The sequence below is a fragment of the Thalassophryne amazonica genome, chromosome 15 (genome assembly GCF_902500255.1).
Source record: "Thalassophryne amazonica chromosome 15, fThaAma1.1, whole genome shotgun sequence".
In the NCBI taxonomy this organism is placed as follows: domain Eukaryota; kingdom Metazoa; phylum Chordata; class Actinopteri; order Batrachoidiformes; family Batrachoididae; genus Thalassophryne; species Thalassophryne amazonica.
The window spans coordinates 71111436-71125600 of NC_047117.1; the positions used below are offsets into that span (position 1 = coordinate 71111436).

The window sequence follows — 14165 nt, forward strand, 5'->3', positions numbered from 1 at the left end:
AATTATACATTATACGAGCAGAGCACTGCTCAGCAGTGCGAGGTTCGCTCCAGAGTAGACAAAGGCACAAACCGAAAATGGCACAAAAAATCTCCGCAGTGGGGAAAAAGCCACAAAATGTTGTTGTAAAAAGCGGTAGATGAACATAGACATTATAAAGAGGAGTAGACGCCGTATTGGTTGCTGAGGTGCAAGAAATGTGGCCACCATCTTGGAGCGGTCATCGTAGTGTTTCTATAACAAGGCAAAGTGAAGGTTGGATTTTATAATCTTATTTTCTTTTTAATCTTTCCAACATATGTGTGAAATATAGTGGTCCCTCCCTATAACACGGTTCACCTTTCGGGGCCTCGCAGTTTCACGGTTTTTTTTAGAGCAATTTTGCAAGATTGGGGGGGTGTGGGGACAGCTCCCCACAAGCTGAAAGGTTTTAGCCATGCTCATGCTCCACCAAAGCATTTACTCAAAAAAAAAAAAAAGTCTGAAGGACCTAAGTGACATGGTGAGATGCTGAAGAGCTTTGCTCGTCATGTCCGTGACATACATATTAGAAGAGATGGTTCTGAATGCTATATTCCATTTCTGCAATAAACACCCCTAAATCCTTAACACTGTAGTGTTAAAGTCCACCTATGACATCATGAGCTTCTTTATTTTTTTGTTTGTTTTTGAATATGTGTAGATTCTTATGACATGTAGGTTGAAGAAATGTCTTGGCTCTGAAAGGAGGAGGTCACACTGGACTGGGTTCATCATGATTCAGTGTTTTGTTGAGAGTGGAATTAGGTCGATAGGAATAGAGTGAGTCATGAGTAGGCTGCTCTGCAGGCGGCTTGTAATGTGAGTGCAGGGATGTCACATGTATCAGGATTAACAGCCAGCAAACCACAGGAATGTGTCACTTCGCTGTCCGTGTCCTTCATATGACATGCGTCAGAACTTTGTCTTTAATCAATGACTTTTTGAATAACGAGCGCGTTCACGTTTAGAGTGTGATTGCGTACTTGACATGCCATACCGTTTCCAATTTGGATTTGAAGCGTGTGATGTTTGCGTCAAAGGCTTTTGTGTTCGTTACACCGTTCACATGTCACGTCGTGTTTAGCCATGTCTGATTTTTAAGGTGCTGAAATTTTTTATTTTTGTCCCTGCAGAAAGGAAATACTGCCCTCCATATTGCCTCATTGGCTGGGCAAAGAGACGTCGTCAGACTGCTGGTCAAGAGAGGAGCAGATGTCAACGCACAATCACAGGTGACAGCACTCCCATTGCTTGGTGTTACATAATGCAGAGATTATTAACCAATAACCTGGTGAGTTCATTTTAGTTTGTGTTGATATCATGCCACAACCTAAACTATATACGAGGGCTGTCCATAAAGTATAGGTCCTTTTAATTTTTTTCAAAAACTATATGGATTTCATTCATATGTTTTTACGTCAGACATGCATGAACCCTCGTGCGCATGCGTGAGTTTTTCCACGCCTGTCAGTGACGTCATTCGCCTGTGAGCACTCCTTGTGGGAGGAGTCATCCAGCCCCTCGTCGGAATTCCTTTGTCTGAGAAGTTGCTGAGAGACTGGCGCTTTGTTTGATCAAAATTTTTTCTAAACCTGTGAGACACATCGAAGTGGACATGGTTCGAAAAATTAAGCTGGTTTTCAGTGAAAATTTTAACGGCTGATGAGAGATTTTGAGGTGACACTGTCGCTTTAAGGACTTCCCACAGTGCGAGACGTCGTGCAGCGCTCTCAGGCGGCGTCATCAGCCTGTTTCAAGCTTAAAACCTCCACATTTCAGGCTCTATTGATCCAGGACATCGTGAGAGAACAGAGAAGTTTCAGAAGAAGTCGGTTTCAGCATTTTATCCGGATATTCCACTGTTAAAGGAGATTTTTTTTAATGAAAGACGTGCGGAGGGGTCCACGCTTCGGGACACAGCCTACGCGGTGCGGCGGCACAGGAAAAACACCTCCGTGTTGATAACAATTTGTAAAATCCAGGCGGCTTTTGATGGCTTTCAGTGGAGTGAGTATATGAGAAATTGTTTAACAGCTGGACATGTTCCAACTTGTCCTTAAGGCTTCCTAAAGAGGTGTTTTTCCTGTGGCGGAGCGTCGCGGCGGCTGCGTCCCGACGCGCGGACCCGTCCACACGTCTTTCATTAAAAAAATCTCCTTTAACAGTGGAATATCCGGATAAAATGCTGAAACCGACTTCTTCTGAAACTTCTCTGTTCTCTCACGACGTCCTGGATCAATAGAGCCTGAGATGTGGAGGTTTTAAGCTTGAAACAGGCTGATGACGCCGCCTGAGAGCGCTGCGCGACGTCTCGCACTGTGGGAAGTCCTTTAAAGCGACAGTGTCACCTCAAAATCTCTCATCAGCCGTTAAAATTTTCACTGAAAACCAGCTTAATTTTTCGAACCATGTCCACTTCGATGTGTCTCACAGGTTTAGAAAAAAGTTTGATCAAACAAAGCGCCAGTCTCTCAGCAACTTCTCAGACAAGGAATTCCGACGAGGGGCTGGACGACTCCTCCCACAAGGAGTGCTCACAGGCGAATGACGTCACCGACGGGCGTGGAAAAACTCACGCATGCGCACGAGGGTTCAAGCATGTCTGACGTAAAAACATAGGAATGAAATCCATATAGTTTTTGAAAAAAATAAAAAGGACCTATACTTTATGGACAGACCTCGTATGTCCAAAAACAGAAAACACACAAGCCTGTATAACTCAATATGAACAATTTTTCCAAAGGTGTTACCATTTGGAATAATTGTCCTGATAACATTAATACACCTGTTGCACATAGCCAGAATCACGCAGAATGGCATCAGAATGATGAATCGACGCACATCCAAAAAGCGTTGAGTTGCAGTTCAAAATGTTCTGACAGCCATATGAGAGAGTCCACACAATTGGTCAAAATCATTTGGCAGCCCCGAGTGTGATATATATGTTAAAAACCCTCCGGGCACTGTCTATGTGCAATCTGAGGACCGTCTGACCGCAATTTACATATTCTGATAGCGGCAAAACAGGATCCGAACCTTGAGATGGATCTAGCACACCAAAGCCTGCCGGTATGACCTGCCACGTATAATAATGTCTACCTCCAGTTTCTCTGGAGCCTATCCCAGCAGTCATAGGGTGTGAAGCAGGGTACAATCTGAAAAGGATGCCAGTCTTCTGTCACAGGGCCACATACAGACAAACAAACACATTCACACCCGCACAGACACCTACAGACAATTTAAAATCGCATGTCTTTAGATGTTGGTGGAAGCCGGAGCACTCGGAGAAAACCTGCAAGAACATCCAAAGTCCACACAGAAAGGCCACAGTGGGAATGGATCCCATGACCTTCTCGCTGTGAGGCAACAGTGCTAACCACTAAGCCACCATGCTGCCCCCCACTAGTGCTGTTTTTCAGAATTGAATATAATTGAAGCTTTTGCTCTTAGCAGCTGGGAGGGTGCCGAGTGATAAGGAGTTTGATTAATTGAGGACTGTCTATATAAAGAATGACTGGTTTGTCTGTGTGTTTGTCATGGATTCTCAAACTGTTGAGGATGAATTTGACTTGCACAGCCTGCAGCCCTGCCACTACCTTTAGTGAATAACTTGGCATAGATAGCTGAATGAATAAACATCCCCAACTGCATTAAAGTACATATTTTAAGTAGTATTTGGCTTGTTTTCTTTCCTTTGGCTCATTTGTCTTTGTTGTCCATGGGTTTTTGTTTTGACAGCAATTTCAGAAGTTAAAAAGGTTTTAATACAGTCAGCTTCTTCAGCTTTAGCCAGTTAGTGGCTGCATTTGTGAGAACAAGGTGTCTTTGTCTGGCACATTTTCTACTTTCCAAAATGTATTAATTCCAACTTGGATTTAATAATGTACGAGGGCTGTCAAAAAGTATAGGTCCTTTTTATTTTTTCAAAAACTATATGGATTTCATTCATATGTTTTTACATCAGACATGCTTGAACCCTCGTGCGCATGCGTGAGTTTTTCCACGCCTGTCGGTGACGTCATTCGCCTGTGAGCACTCCTTGTGGGAGGAGTCGTCCAGCCCCTCGTCGGAATTCCTTTGTCTGAGAAGTTGCTGAGAGACTGGCGCTTTGTTTGATCAAAATTTTTTCTAAACCTGTGAGGCACATCGAAGTGGACACGGTTCGAAAAATTAAGCTGGTTTTCGGTGAAAATTTTAACGGCTGATGAGAGATTTTGAAGTGATACTGTCGCTTTAAGGACTTCCCACGGAGCGGGACGTCGCGCAGCGCTCCCAGGCGCCGTCGTCAGCCTGTTTCAAGCTGAAAACCTCCACATTTCAGGCTCTATTGATCCAGGACGTTGTGAGAGAACAGAGAAGTTTCAGAAGAAGTTGGTTTCAGCATTTTATCCGGATATTCCACTGTTAAAGGAGATTTTTTTAATGAAAGACGTGCGGACTGGTCCGCGCATCGGGACGCAGCCTGCACGGTGCTGCGGCACAGGAAAAACACCTCCGTGTTGATAACCATTTGTAAAATCCAGGAGGCTTTTGATGGCTTTCAGTGGAGTGAGTATCTGAGAAATTGTTTAACAGCTGGGCATGTTCCAACAGAGGTGTTTCTCCAGTGGCGGAGCGTCGCGGCGGTTGCGAGCCGACGCTGCAATCCGTCCGTTCTGAAACTTCTCTGTTCTCTCATGACGTCCTGGATCAATAGAGCCTGAAATGTGGAGGTTTTCAGCTTGAAACAGGCTGACGACGGCGCCTGAGAGCGCTGCACGACGTCTCGCACCGTGGGAAGTCCTTAAAGCGACAGTATCACCTCAAAATCTCTCATCAGCCGTTAAAATTTTCACCGAAAACCAGCTTAATTTTTCAAACCGTGTCCACTTCAATGTGCCTCACAGGTTTAGAAAAAATTTTGATCAAACAAAGCCCCAGTCTCTCAGCAACTTCTCAGACAAAGGAATTCCGACGAGGGGCTGGACGACTCCTCCCACAAGGAGTGCTCACAGGCGAATGACGTCACCGACAGGCGTGGAAAAACTCACACATGCGCACGAGGGTTCAAGCATGTCTGACGTAAAAACATATGAATGAAATCCATATAGTTTTTGAAAAAAATAAAAAGGACCTATACTTTATTGACAGACCTCGTATATGTAGCATTTGTTGGTCAGACTTGTTTATAATTTTGTTGATCTCACATTGTCATTGGGGTAACTGCGTTATAGTTATTTAGTTGTATTATGTTGACTCTGTATGAGGGAATTAGGGCTACATTGTTGTGTTGGAGTACTCATGCCACCAAAGGGCCTGCTATTGTGTGATTGTTGTCTTCTGAGTTCTGGGTTTTCAAAGACTCCGCTATCTGAAATTGGAACATCTTTGTTGGTGTCAAGGAGTGAGGTTTACCCATGACACAACACTTGCTGGCTACTGTTACATTTACATGCATCCAGAAAGTATTCATAGCGCTTATTCCAAAATGGATGAAATTACATTTTTTTTCCTCAAAATTGTACACACAATACCCCATTTATTAAAAATAAAAAACTCACATGTAAATATTCACAGCATTTGCCATGAAGCTCAAAATTGAGCTCGGGTGCATCCTGTTTCCACTGATCATCCTTGAGATGTTTCTACAGCTTAATTGGAGTCCATTTGGGGTAAATTCAGAGATTGGACATGATTTGGAAAGACACACACCTGTCTACATATAAGGTCCCACAGTTGACAGTGCATGAAAATTCAGTAAGGTATATCTTCTATTATACATTCCAAATCTAAGGTAGAACTCTACTAGTGTATACTAAAGTATATCTAAATATCTAAAAAAAAAAGAAGAAAAAAGTAGAGTAGAGCCACTTAGGTGCCTGGTCTTGATAACCAGGGATGGTAGGTTGAAAAGCTTTTTATCCCATGGGAATGCTCCCTACCCACCTAAGTGGCTTAAGAATATGGACAGCATGTATATAAGTGATATTTACACAATCAGGGCAGTAAACAACATATACAAGAAATATAGTTACTGCATAATATTATAGGAGTTAGCTCCTGAAACCCAAGTGTTCATACAGGAGAACATTGTAGTATACATCTACCTAGTCTGTAGACGTGATGTAAAACTAAATTATAGCTAGTAGGCTAAGCTATAAATATGGTTATGTTATTATAGAAACAGAAGCTATGATGTAATATGGTTTAGGTTTCTATATAAAGTTCACCCTGCAAGCTTACTATAGGATGACAAAATCCATACTCTACATGCTTTCTAATGGTCATGTTTAAGGGACAAGGGTAAGAGTCCATGACCTTAGTTTGTTGGGCTAGTGACTACCCCCATTTATACGTAGTTATCATTATATCAGAAAACGTTTTGAAATATTTATAGTAGGTAGAAAAAACTCAGTAAATCAGTTGTCAGTTAGACTAGCTAAGAATAAGTTACACAGTGTATAAACAGTCTATGGAACATATATGAAGATTACCAGGCACGAATAAATGTGCCATACCAAAACTTAACCTAACCCAGTCTGCCGGGGTAGTGAAACCACCAAGCACAGAACTGGAAGTTAAGTAGCTACATGAAAATTCAGTAAGGTATATCTTCTATTATATATTCCAAATCTAAGGTAGAACTCTACTAGTGCATACTAAAGTATATGTCACAAATCTGGGGAAGGGTACAGAAACATTTCTACTGCTTTGAAGGTCCCAATGAGCACAGTGGCCTCCGTCATCATTAAATGGAAGAAGTCTGGATCCACCAGGACTCTTCCTAGAGCTGGCCGCCCGTCTAAACTGAGTGATTGGGGTAGAAGGGCCTTTGTCAGGGAGGTGACCAAGGACTTGATGGTCACTCTGTCAGAGCTCCAGCATTCCTCTGTGGAGAGAGGAGAACCTTCCAGAAGAACAACCATCTCTGCAGCAATCCACACATCTGGCCTGTATGGTAGACTGGCCAGACGGAAGCCACTCCTTAGTAAAAGGCACATGGCAGCCCACCTGGAGTTTACCAAAAGGCACCTGAAGGACTCTCAGACAATGAGAAACAAAATTCTCTGGTCTGATGAGACAAAGATTGAAGTCTTTTGCATGAATGCCGGGTGTCATGTTTGGAGGAAACCAGGCACCATCCCTACAGTGAAGCATGGTGGTGGCAGCATCATGCTGTGGGGATGTTATTCAGCGGTAGGAACTGGGAGAATAGTTAGGATGGGGGGAAAGATGAATGCAGCAATGTACAGAGACATCCTGGATGAAAACCTGCTCCAGAGCGTTCTTGACCTCAGACTGGGCGGCAGTTCATCTTTCAGCAGGACAAAGAGCCTAAGCACGCAGCCAAGATTATCAAAAGTGTGGTTTCAGGAAACTCTGTGAATGTCCTTGAGTGGCCCAGCCAAAGCCCAGACCTGAATCCAATTGAACATCTCTGGAGAGATCTGAAAATGGCTGTGCACTGACACTTCCCATCCAACCTGATGGAGCTTGAGAGGTGCTGCAAAGAGGAATGGGCAGAACTGCCCAAAGATATTTTTTTTTACATTTTTGCAAATTTATTAAAAATAACAAATTAAGAAGTCACACATACATAAGTATTCACAGCCTTTGCCATGAAGCTCAAAATTGAGCTCAGGTGCATCCTGTTTCCACTGATCATGCTATGTGTAGCATTTGATGGTCAGACTTGTTTATAATTCTGTTGATCTCACATTGTCATTTGGGTAACTGCATTATAGTTATTTAGTTGTATTATGTTAACTCTGTATGAAGGCATAGAAATAATTATTATGGCCTGCCTTTTGATGTACTTTATTTAGACTTTAAAAAGCTTTCCATTCTGTGCCTCACTCTAGACTGATACACAAATTACAGAAGTTTGGCATTGGTGGGAAACTCTGTAATTGGATTGAAGATTTTCTTAGTGACAGCAGCAAGTCTGTTTGAACAGAGTGAGGACGTCATGGGTGCAGCTCACCAGTGGCGTTCCTCAGGGGGCAGTCATTGGGCCATTTTTGTTCTTGTTATTTATCAACAACCTGCCTTGTGCAATAAAATCAAGTTGTAAAATTTTGCGGACAATACTAAGATGTATCATCCCATACTCTCACTTGTCGATGGGGAGAAACTTCAAAAAGACATAAACAGTTTTATTGCATGGTCTGATGAGCGGTTGCTTGGTTTTAATGAACAAAAATGTAAAGTCCTTCACTTGGGGAAAAAGAACCCCTGTTTAAATTATACCATGAACAAAAAAATCTTCGTTTTCGAAATCTTGGTGTTTTGATTTCAAACAATCTGTCTCCAAGCAAATAGCTGTGTTGGCAGCCAACGCTAACAGTGTATTGGGCACGATAAAAAGAGTTTTCTCTTACATTGACGGGGAGTCCTTCCTTCTCTTGCATAAGCGCTTCGTTCGTCCACACTAGAGGGTGACACGGGAGTAAACTTTCCCTCCTATCCCGTCCCACTCCCACATAAAAATTCCCGTCCCATCCCAATCCCAGGCCAGTCTAAAAAAAAAAAAAAACCTGTCCCATCTCACTCTTGGTAAAATGACTCCCACTCCCATCCCGCTCCCATTCAGAATGACTCCTGCTCCTGTACCGCTCCCATTTTTTTTCCTTCTTTTAGTTTTTAGGCAATACACCAAATTTGATTTGAAGAGCCAGGCATTTGGTTCCTGAGTTGCAGCAAATGCCCTATGAGGACAGACTGGCTCAATTAGGTCTAAGTACTTTAGAGGACAGATGTATCAGAGGCATTTTAATTGAAATGTACAAAATTTTGCATGGTTTTGAAAATGTAAACTTTGAAATTTTCTTTGAGAGGAGAAGATATGCTGGTTTGAGAGGGCATGAGCTGAACCTTGAGGTTGAACGGTCTAGACTGAACCTTAGAAAAAAATTTCTTTAGTAACAGAGCAATTGTATTATGGAATTCATTGCCAAGTGAAGTGGTGCTCTCACCAAATGTATATGCCTTTAAGAAAAATTATGATTTGTATGATACCAGCAACACCACTAGGTCTTAACAATTGACAATGGTTCTAATGTATTTATTTTTAATCTATTAATTTTATTTTGTTATGATGTGTCACTCTATACATTTTGTATGTTTTTAATTTTACATAATAAAATTAATTATGAATTATAGGTATGGCAAGTTTGTGGCATCATATTCAAAAAGACTTGAGGCTATAATTACTGCCTAAGGTGCATCAACAAAATATTGAGCAGATGATGTGAATAGTTATAAACATGTGATTTCTTAGCTTTTAAAATTATTATTCTTATTAATAAATTTTCAAAAATAAAATAAAACTTTTTTCATGTTGTCATTATGAGGTGCTCTGAGTTGAATTTTGAGGGGAAAAAAATGAATTTACTCAAGTTTGGAATAAGGCTGTAACATAACAAAATGTAGCAAAAGTGAAGCGCTGTGAATACTTTCCAGATGCACTGTATATATCGTTTGGAAATCTATAACCTAATGTATTAATTCATAAATGTTTTCTTATATAAATTGATGTGTGTATGTGTATATGTATGGACCATATGCATTTATTTTCTCTGCAGAGCGGCTTCACTCCACTCTATATGGCAGCCCAGGAGAATCACTTGGAGGTAGTGCGTTACCTGTTGGAAAGTGATGGGAACCAGAGTATTGCGACAGAGGTAGGTGCTAAGATTTGGCAAAATGTGAACCCAAAATGCAGGTAAATAAGCGAGAAGGGATGAGTTAGGAAGTGGTTTATTGTCACTCACAATAGTGATATCCTTTCAGAATGTGTTGTTCAGTGGGAGAAGGTGTACAACTGGAATACACAAGGAAAAAATGCAAAACGCAAAGCAGGGTATGGGAAGCAGATGAACAGACAAAGGAGTGTGGAAATACAAGCGCTAATGCTGCATTCCATTGCAAGTTGGAAGTTGATAATGCAGAGCCGGTGTTTCTGACATCCGATCTAAATGCGTTCCAGTGCATTTGGTTGGCTAGCCCATATAGATGAATAAATGCTAGGGCGAACATATAGCTCTTTTTTGCAATATTTTCTTCTGTCATCTTGGGAGAGGGATTGCAGACTGAAACACAAGAGAGCAACAGCTGAAATCAAATCCCATCAGATAAATTTATTGCATAATGCCCACTATCAAACACTACATGCAAGTAAAAACTGACAAAAAGTTAATTCTACTTACCACTCACTGTCTGCGCCATGATATTACATATTGACAAGCTCTGTTTATATGGATGTTGCTCGAGATTCCAACTTTTTCAAGTTGAAGCTTGTTTTTCCAAGTACAAAGAAACACAGCATAAATAGTGTAAGCTGATAATTATCTCTCCTGTTCTCAGTTCACTGACTAAATAAAGGGCGGGTGTGCAACAAAAGAACAGACCAACCATGGACACCAGAGGGAGCCAGAGATAGAGAGGCGAGCGATAGAATATGAAACTACCACAAAACACAACTGAAAACGAACAGACTAAGGCTGATTTCTCATTGCAGATTTTTGGCCCTGATTGACGTTCAGATTGCATATACGAGGTAATCGGAGCTGATTGTCTCCAGCAACCCTCTAGAGTTTTGTGTCACGCAATTGTCACTAGATCGATGCCAATTACAAGCACATTGAATGCTGCATCATGTGGCTCACAACGCTACTGTCATACTCTCACGAGCGCCACTAGCTTAGCTTATGGCAAGCTAAAAGTGAACGCTCTTGTTTTGGCCGAACAACTATACAGTTTTTGCATATTCTGTGTTAGCACGCGCCTGCGGCTGATGTGCTTGATGAATTTCTCCATAAAAAGTAGTTCCCAAACAGTGCTGTATTTGTGATGACAGTGCGTTTTCATGGGTAGCAAAAACATAAGGAGTATATTTGGCACAATAACGTGTGTATCTCTTGTGTTTTTATACCTAAATGTTCAATATACTCACACTCATCCGGTAGCATCTTCTCATGTTGACAAATTCAGCGCTGGATCAGGCGAAAGTAGTCCGGCGAGCTATCCCACAATGCCAAAATAGCAGAGAGCAGGGTGAGCTACTGTGTGGCTAATGTCTGCAGTTATAACATATCTGTTAAGGAAATAATAACAAAGCCACCTAAAACAACGGCATCTGTACAAATAAAATAGACGCATGGCGTGTGTGGTCCGGTACTAATGTGAAAGAAACAGTTGATGCGCAAATCTCTGCGGTGGTTTTGCCAGAGCAGTGAGCGGACCTGTGCTCCTTGGCATCTTGGCACAGTGCTGAGTGGGTCCAGCCAGGCTGCAGTGCATCTGGCTGAGCTGCTGTGCATCTCCCCCGCTCCCCAAAGTTACTCACAAATTTACTACGCACCACTAACATTAGCCTGTCTCTGCACGGATTATTCATTTTTGTGGATCTCGATGAGTCACAATAGTTTTAAACATTTTTAAAATTTTTGGGATTGGTTGCAAAGTTCTACATTGCCACAGAATGACTTGCTCCGATTGCTTATCCAGTTTCTTTGTTTGTTTTTTTGTTAGTCAGTATTGTAACCAATCTGTTGCCAATAATCAGCAATGAAAGACCTGCTTCAGTTCAAACCCCCCCCCACTTATTTTTTCCTCTGTACATCCAGGACGGCTTCACTCCTCTGGCCATCGCTCTCCAGCAGGGCCATAACTCTGTAGTGTCTCTGCTGTTGGAGCACGACACCAAGGGCAAAGTGCGCCTACCGGCTCTGCACATCGCAGCCCGCAAGGACGACACCAAGTCCGCTGCACTGCTGCTGCAGAACGACCACAACGCTGACGTCCAGTCTAAGGTGAGGGAAATGGTTTGCATGCATAAATGTTATGTTGAGTGTGTTTAAACAATGTAACAATGCTAATACCTTTCCTGTTTTAGTTTTCTTTTCGTGTGAGACTGTGGAATCTTACCCAGTGCTTCCGTGATTGTTGTGAAAAGTTGTGTCTCTAATCACCCAAATCCTATTTCCCCGCCCCCTTCCTGTTGGTGCTCCTAACCAGATGATGGTCAATAGAACTACAGAGGTATACAGACTCATCACCTGTTTATTTCATTTTTCCCCCCTTTAGACCATCTCTTTCTGCTGTTTATTCCTGCTCCTTCCTTTATTTAATCGACACTCGCTGCATGTCAGACTTTCTTACTGTAACTCTGAATGCATGGAACTGATGATGCTCTAGTCTCCTGCACCGCTGGCATCTACAAACATTTTGTTGTATTATAGTGCATAGAGAATGTTGTCTTATTTTAATTATAAATTGTCTGTTTTGTTTTGTTTTTTTAGTTTTGCTAGATTGCAGATTGCTAGATTAAAAAAGTAATTTAGCATTTATACTGAATTGAGAACTGAAACACTGGCAACATTCCATCTTATCTGTTCATCTTCACTTTATTAAATTTATTGTTCTTTTTTTCTCTGTTTCGCTTGAGCATGTTGATCAGTTTTCTTCTCTTAAACACGCTGTTTACCCAATCTTTCAGTTAACACTGTTTTTTAAATATATTGCACCATGTCTATCAGAATGGGAAGGTAAGGAACAAACCAACCCACAACTGTGTACCTTAGATGTTTATGTATACACACACACACACACACACACACACATATATATATATATATATATATATATATGGTGCAGTTCATGTACTGCATAAGTGTCACTCTGTCCATTTAAGGAGATATACAGTGTGCAGTTGCTTTGTGGATTTTTTTTTCTTCATTTCATGTTTGTGTATGTGTTTCTTTAATGCAGTGTGTACATTTTTGTATCAAAAATCAACTGTGATTTTATTTATTTATTTTTAATTTAGCAGGCATGACAGAATATCAGGTTTTGTGCATGAATTAAAGGTGGGCGATAAATTAAAAAATGAACACCCCCATCCACTGGGCGCTCAAGGGGATCTGAATGCTTTTAATCCATAGGCTTTATTTAAACAGAACAACAATACAACAAACAAATGATCAAATTCCAACTCTAAGAACAAACCAAAGACAGAACAAAAAGCCACAGAAATCCAACGGCTCGTGCAGCCGTGTGACCACCAGGTAGACAGCAAAGGACAACCAAAACCCCTAAAGCATGGCCATCCCAATGTCACTCCATTACATTACAGGTAGATCACTGAATGTTTTGTTGAAAATGAGGTGGGTCAAATGGATAATGATGGCAAGATAAAGCTTCTTTAATGCTGAATCCTTTGTGTTGAAATATGGTTCATTTCTCGAGGCTTCCAATGCATACAACAGACCTCTACTGTTCAATAAGAATATAATACAACAAAATATACAAGACTGAGGCTCAACCTACAATTCACTGTGTTGTCTGTGCATTGACACAAATACAGGCATTTGAGAATTCAAATGATTGTTATTGATTGATATGTTCTTACCTTTGTCATAATGAAAATATGAAATTTATAATAGAATAATAGAAATTCATGACACATAGATTTACTGATAATGTCTTAGTTTATACATACACACTATATATATATATATATACATATATATATATATATATATACATACGAGGTCTGTTAGAAAAGTAACGGACCTTTTTATTTTTTCAAAAATTATATGGATTTGATTCATATGTTTTTACGTCAGCCAAGCTTGGACCTTCGTGCGCATGCGTGAGTTTTTCCATGCCTGTCGGTTGCGTCATTTGCCTGTGGGCAGGCTTTGAGTGAGCACTGGTCCACCCCTCTCGTTGTTGTTTCATTGCGAGGAAATGGCGGAATGATTTGAGCTTTTTTTCCATCAGAATTTTTTCAGAAACTGTTAGAGACAGGCAGCTGGAAACCATTCGAAAAATTTCTGTGGCTTTTGGTGAAAATTTTACAGGCTTCACAGAGAATAAGGAGTGTTACTACAGCTTTAAGGACGGCCCACAATGGCGCGCCGCGCTCCGAGCCGCCATCGAGAGGCAGAAACCACCACATCATTTCTAAACGGATGGCTGTGTGAAGCCGGGACCGTCGTGTGCAATTTCTCTGGTTATCACAAGAGCTGGACATCAGCCATTTTCCGGCAGATTTCACTTTTAACAAGAGATTTTGTCATGGAAAGCCGCGCGGAGGCTTCGCGCATCACGACCGATTCGCTGATGAAGCGAGACAAAGGAACACCTCCTATTCGGAGTGC

At 41.3% G+C, this 14165-nt stretch overlaps 1 protein-coding gene across 1 annotated transcript in view; it reads left to right on the plus strand.

The window, feature by feature from the left end:
* LOC117525508 (ankyrin-2-like) overlaps positions 1-14165 on the plus strand; it is a 199307-nt gene that overhangs the window by 74456 nt on the left and 110686 nt on the right. Inside the window, 5 exon segments of the mRNA XM_034187364.1 lie at positions 1155-1253; positions 9585-9683; positions 11628-11813; positions 12019-12042; positions 12540-12548. Of these exon segments, the coding sequence (XP_034043255.1) occupies positions 1155-1253; positions 9585-9683; positions 11628-11813; positions 12019-12042; positions 12540-12548 (417 nt within the window).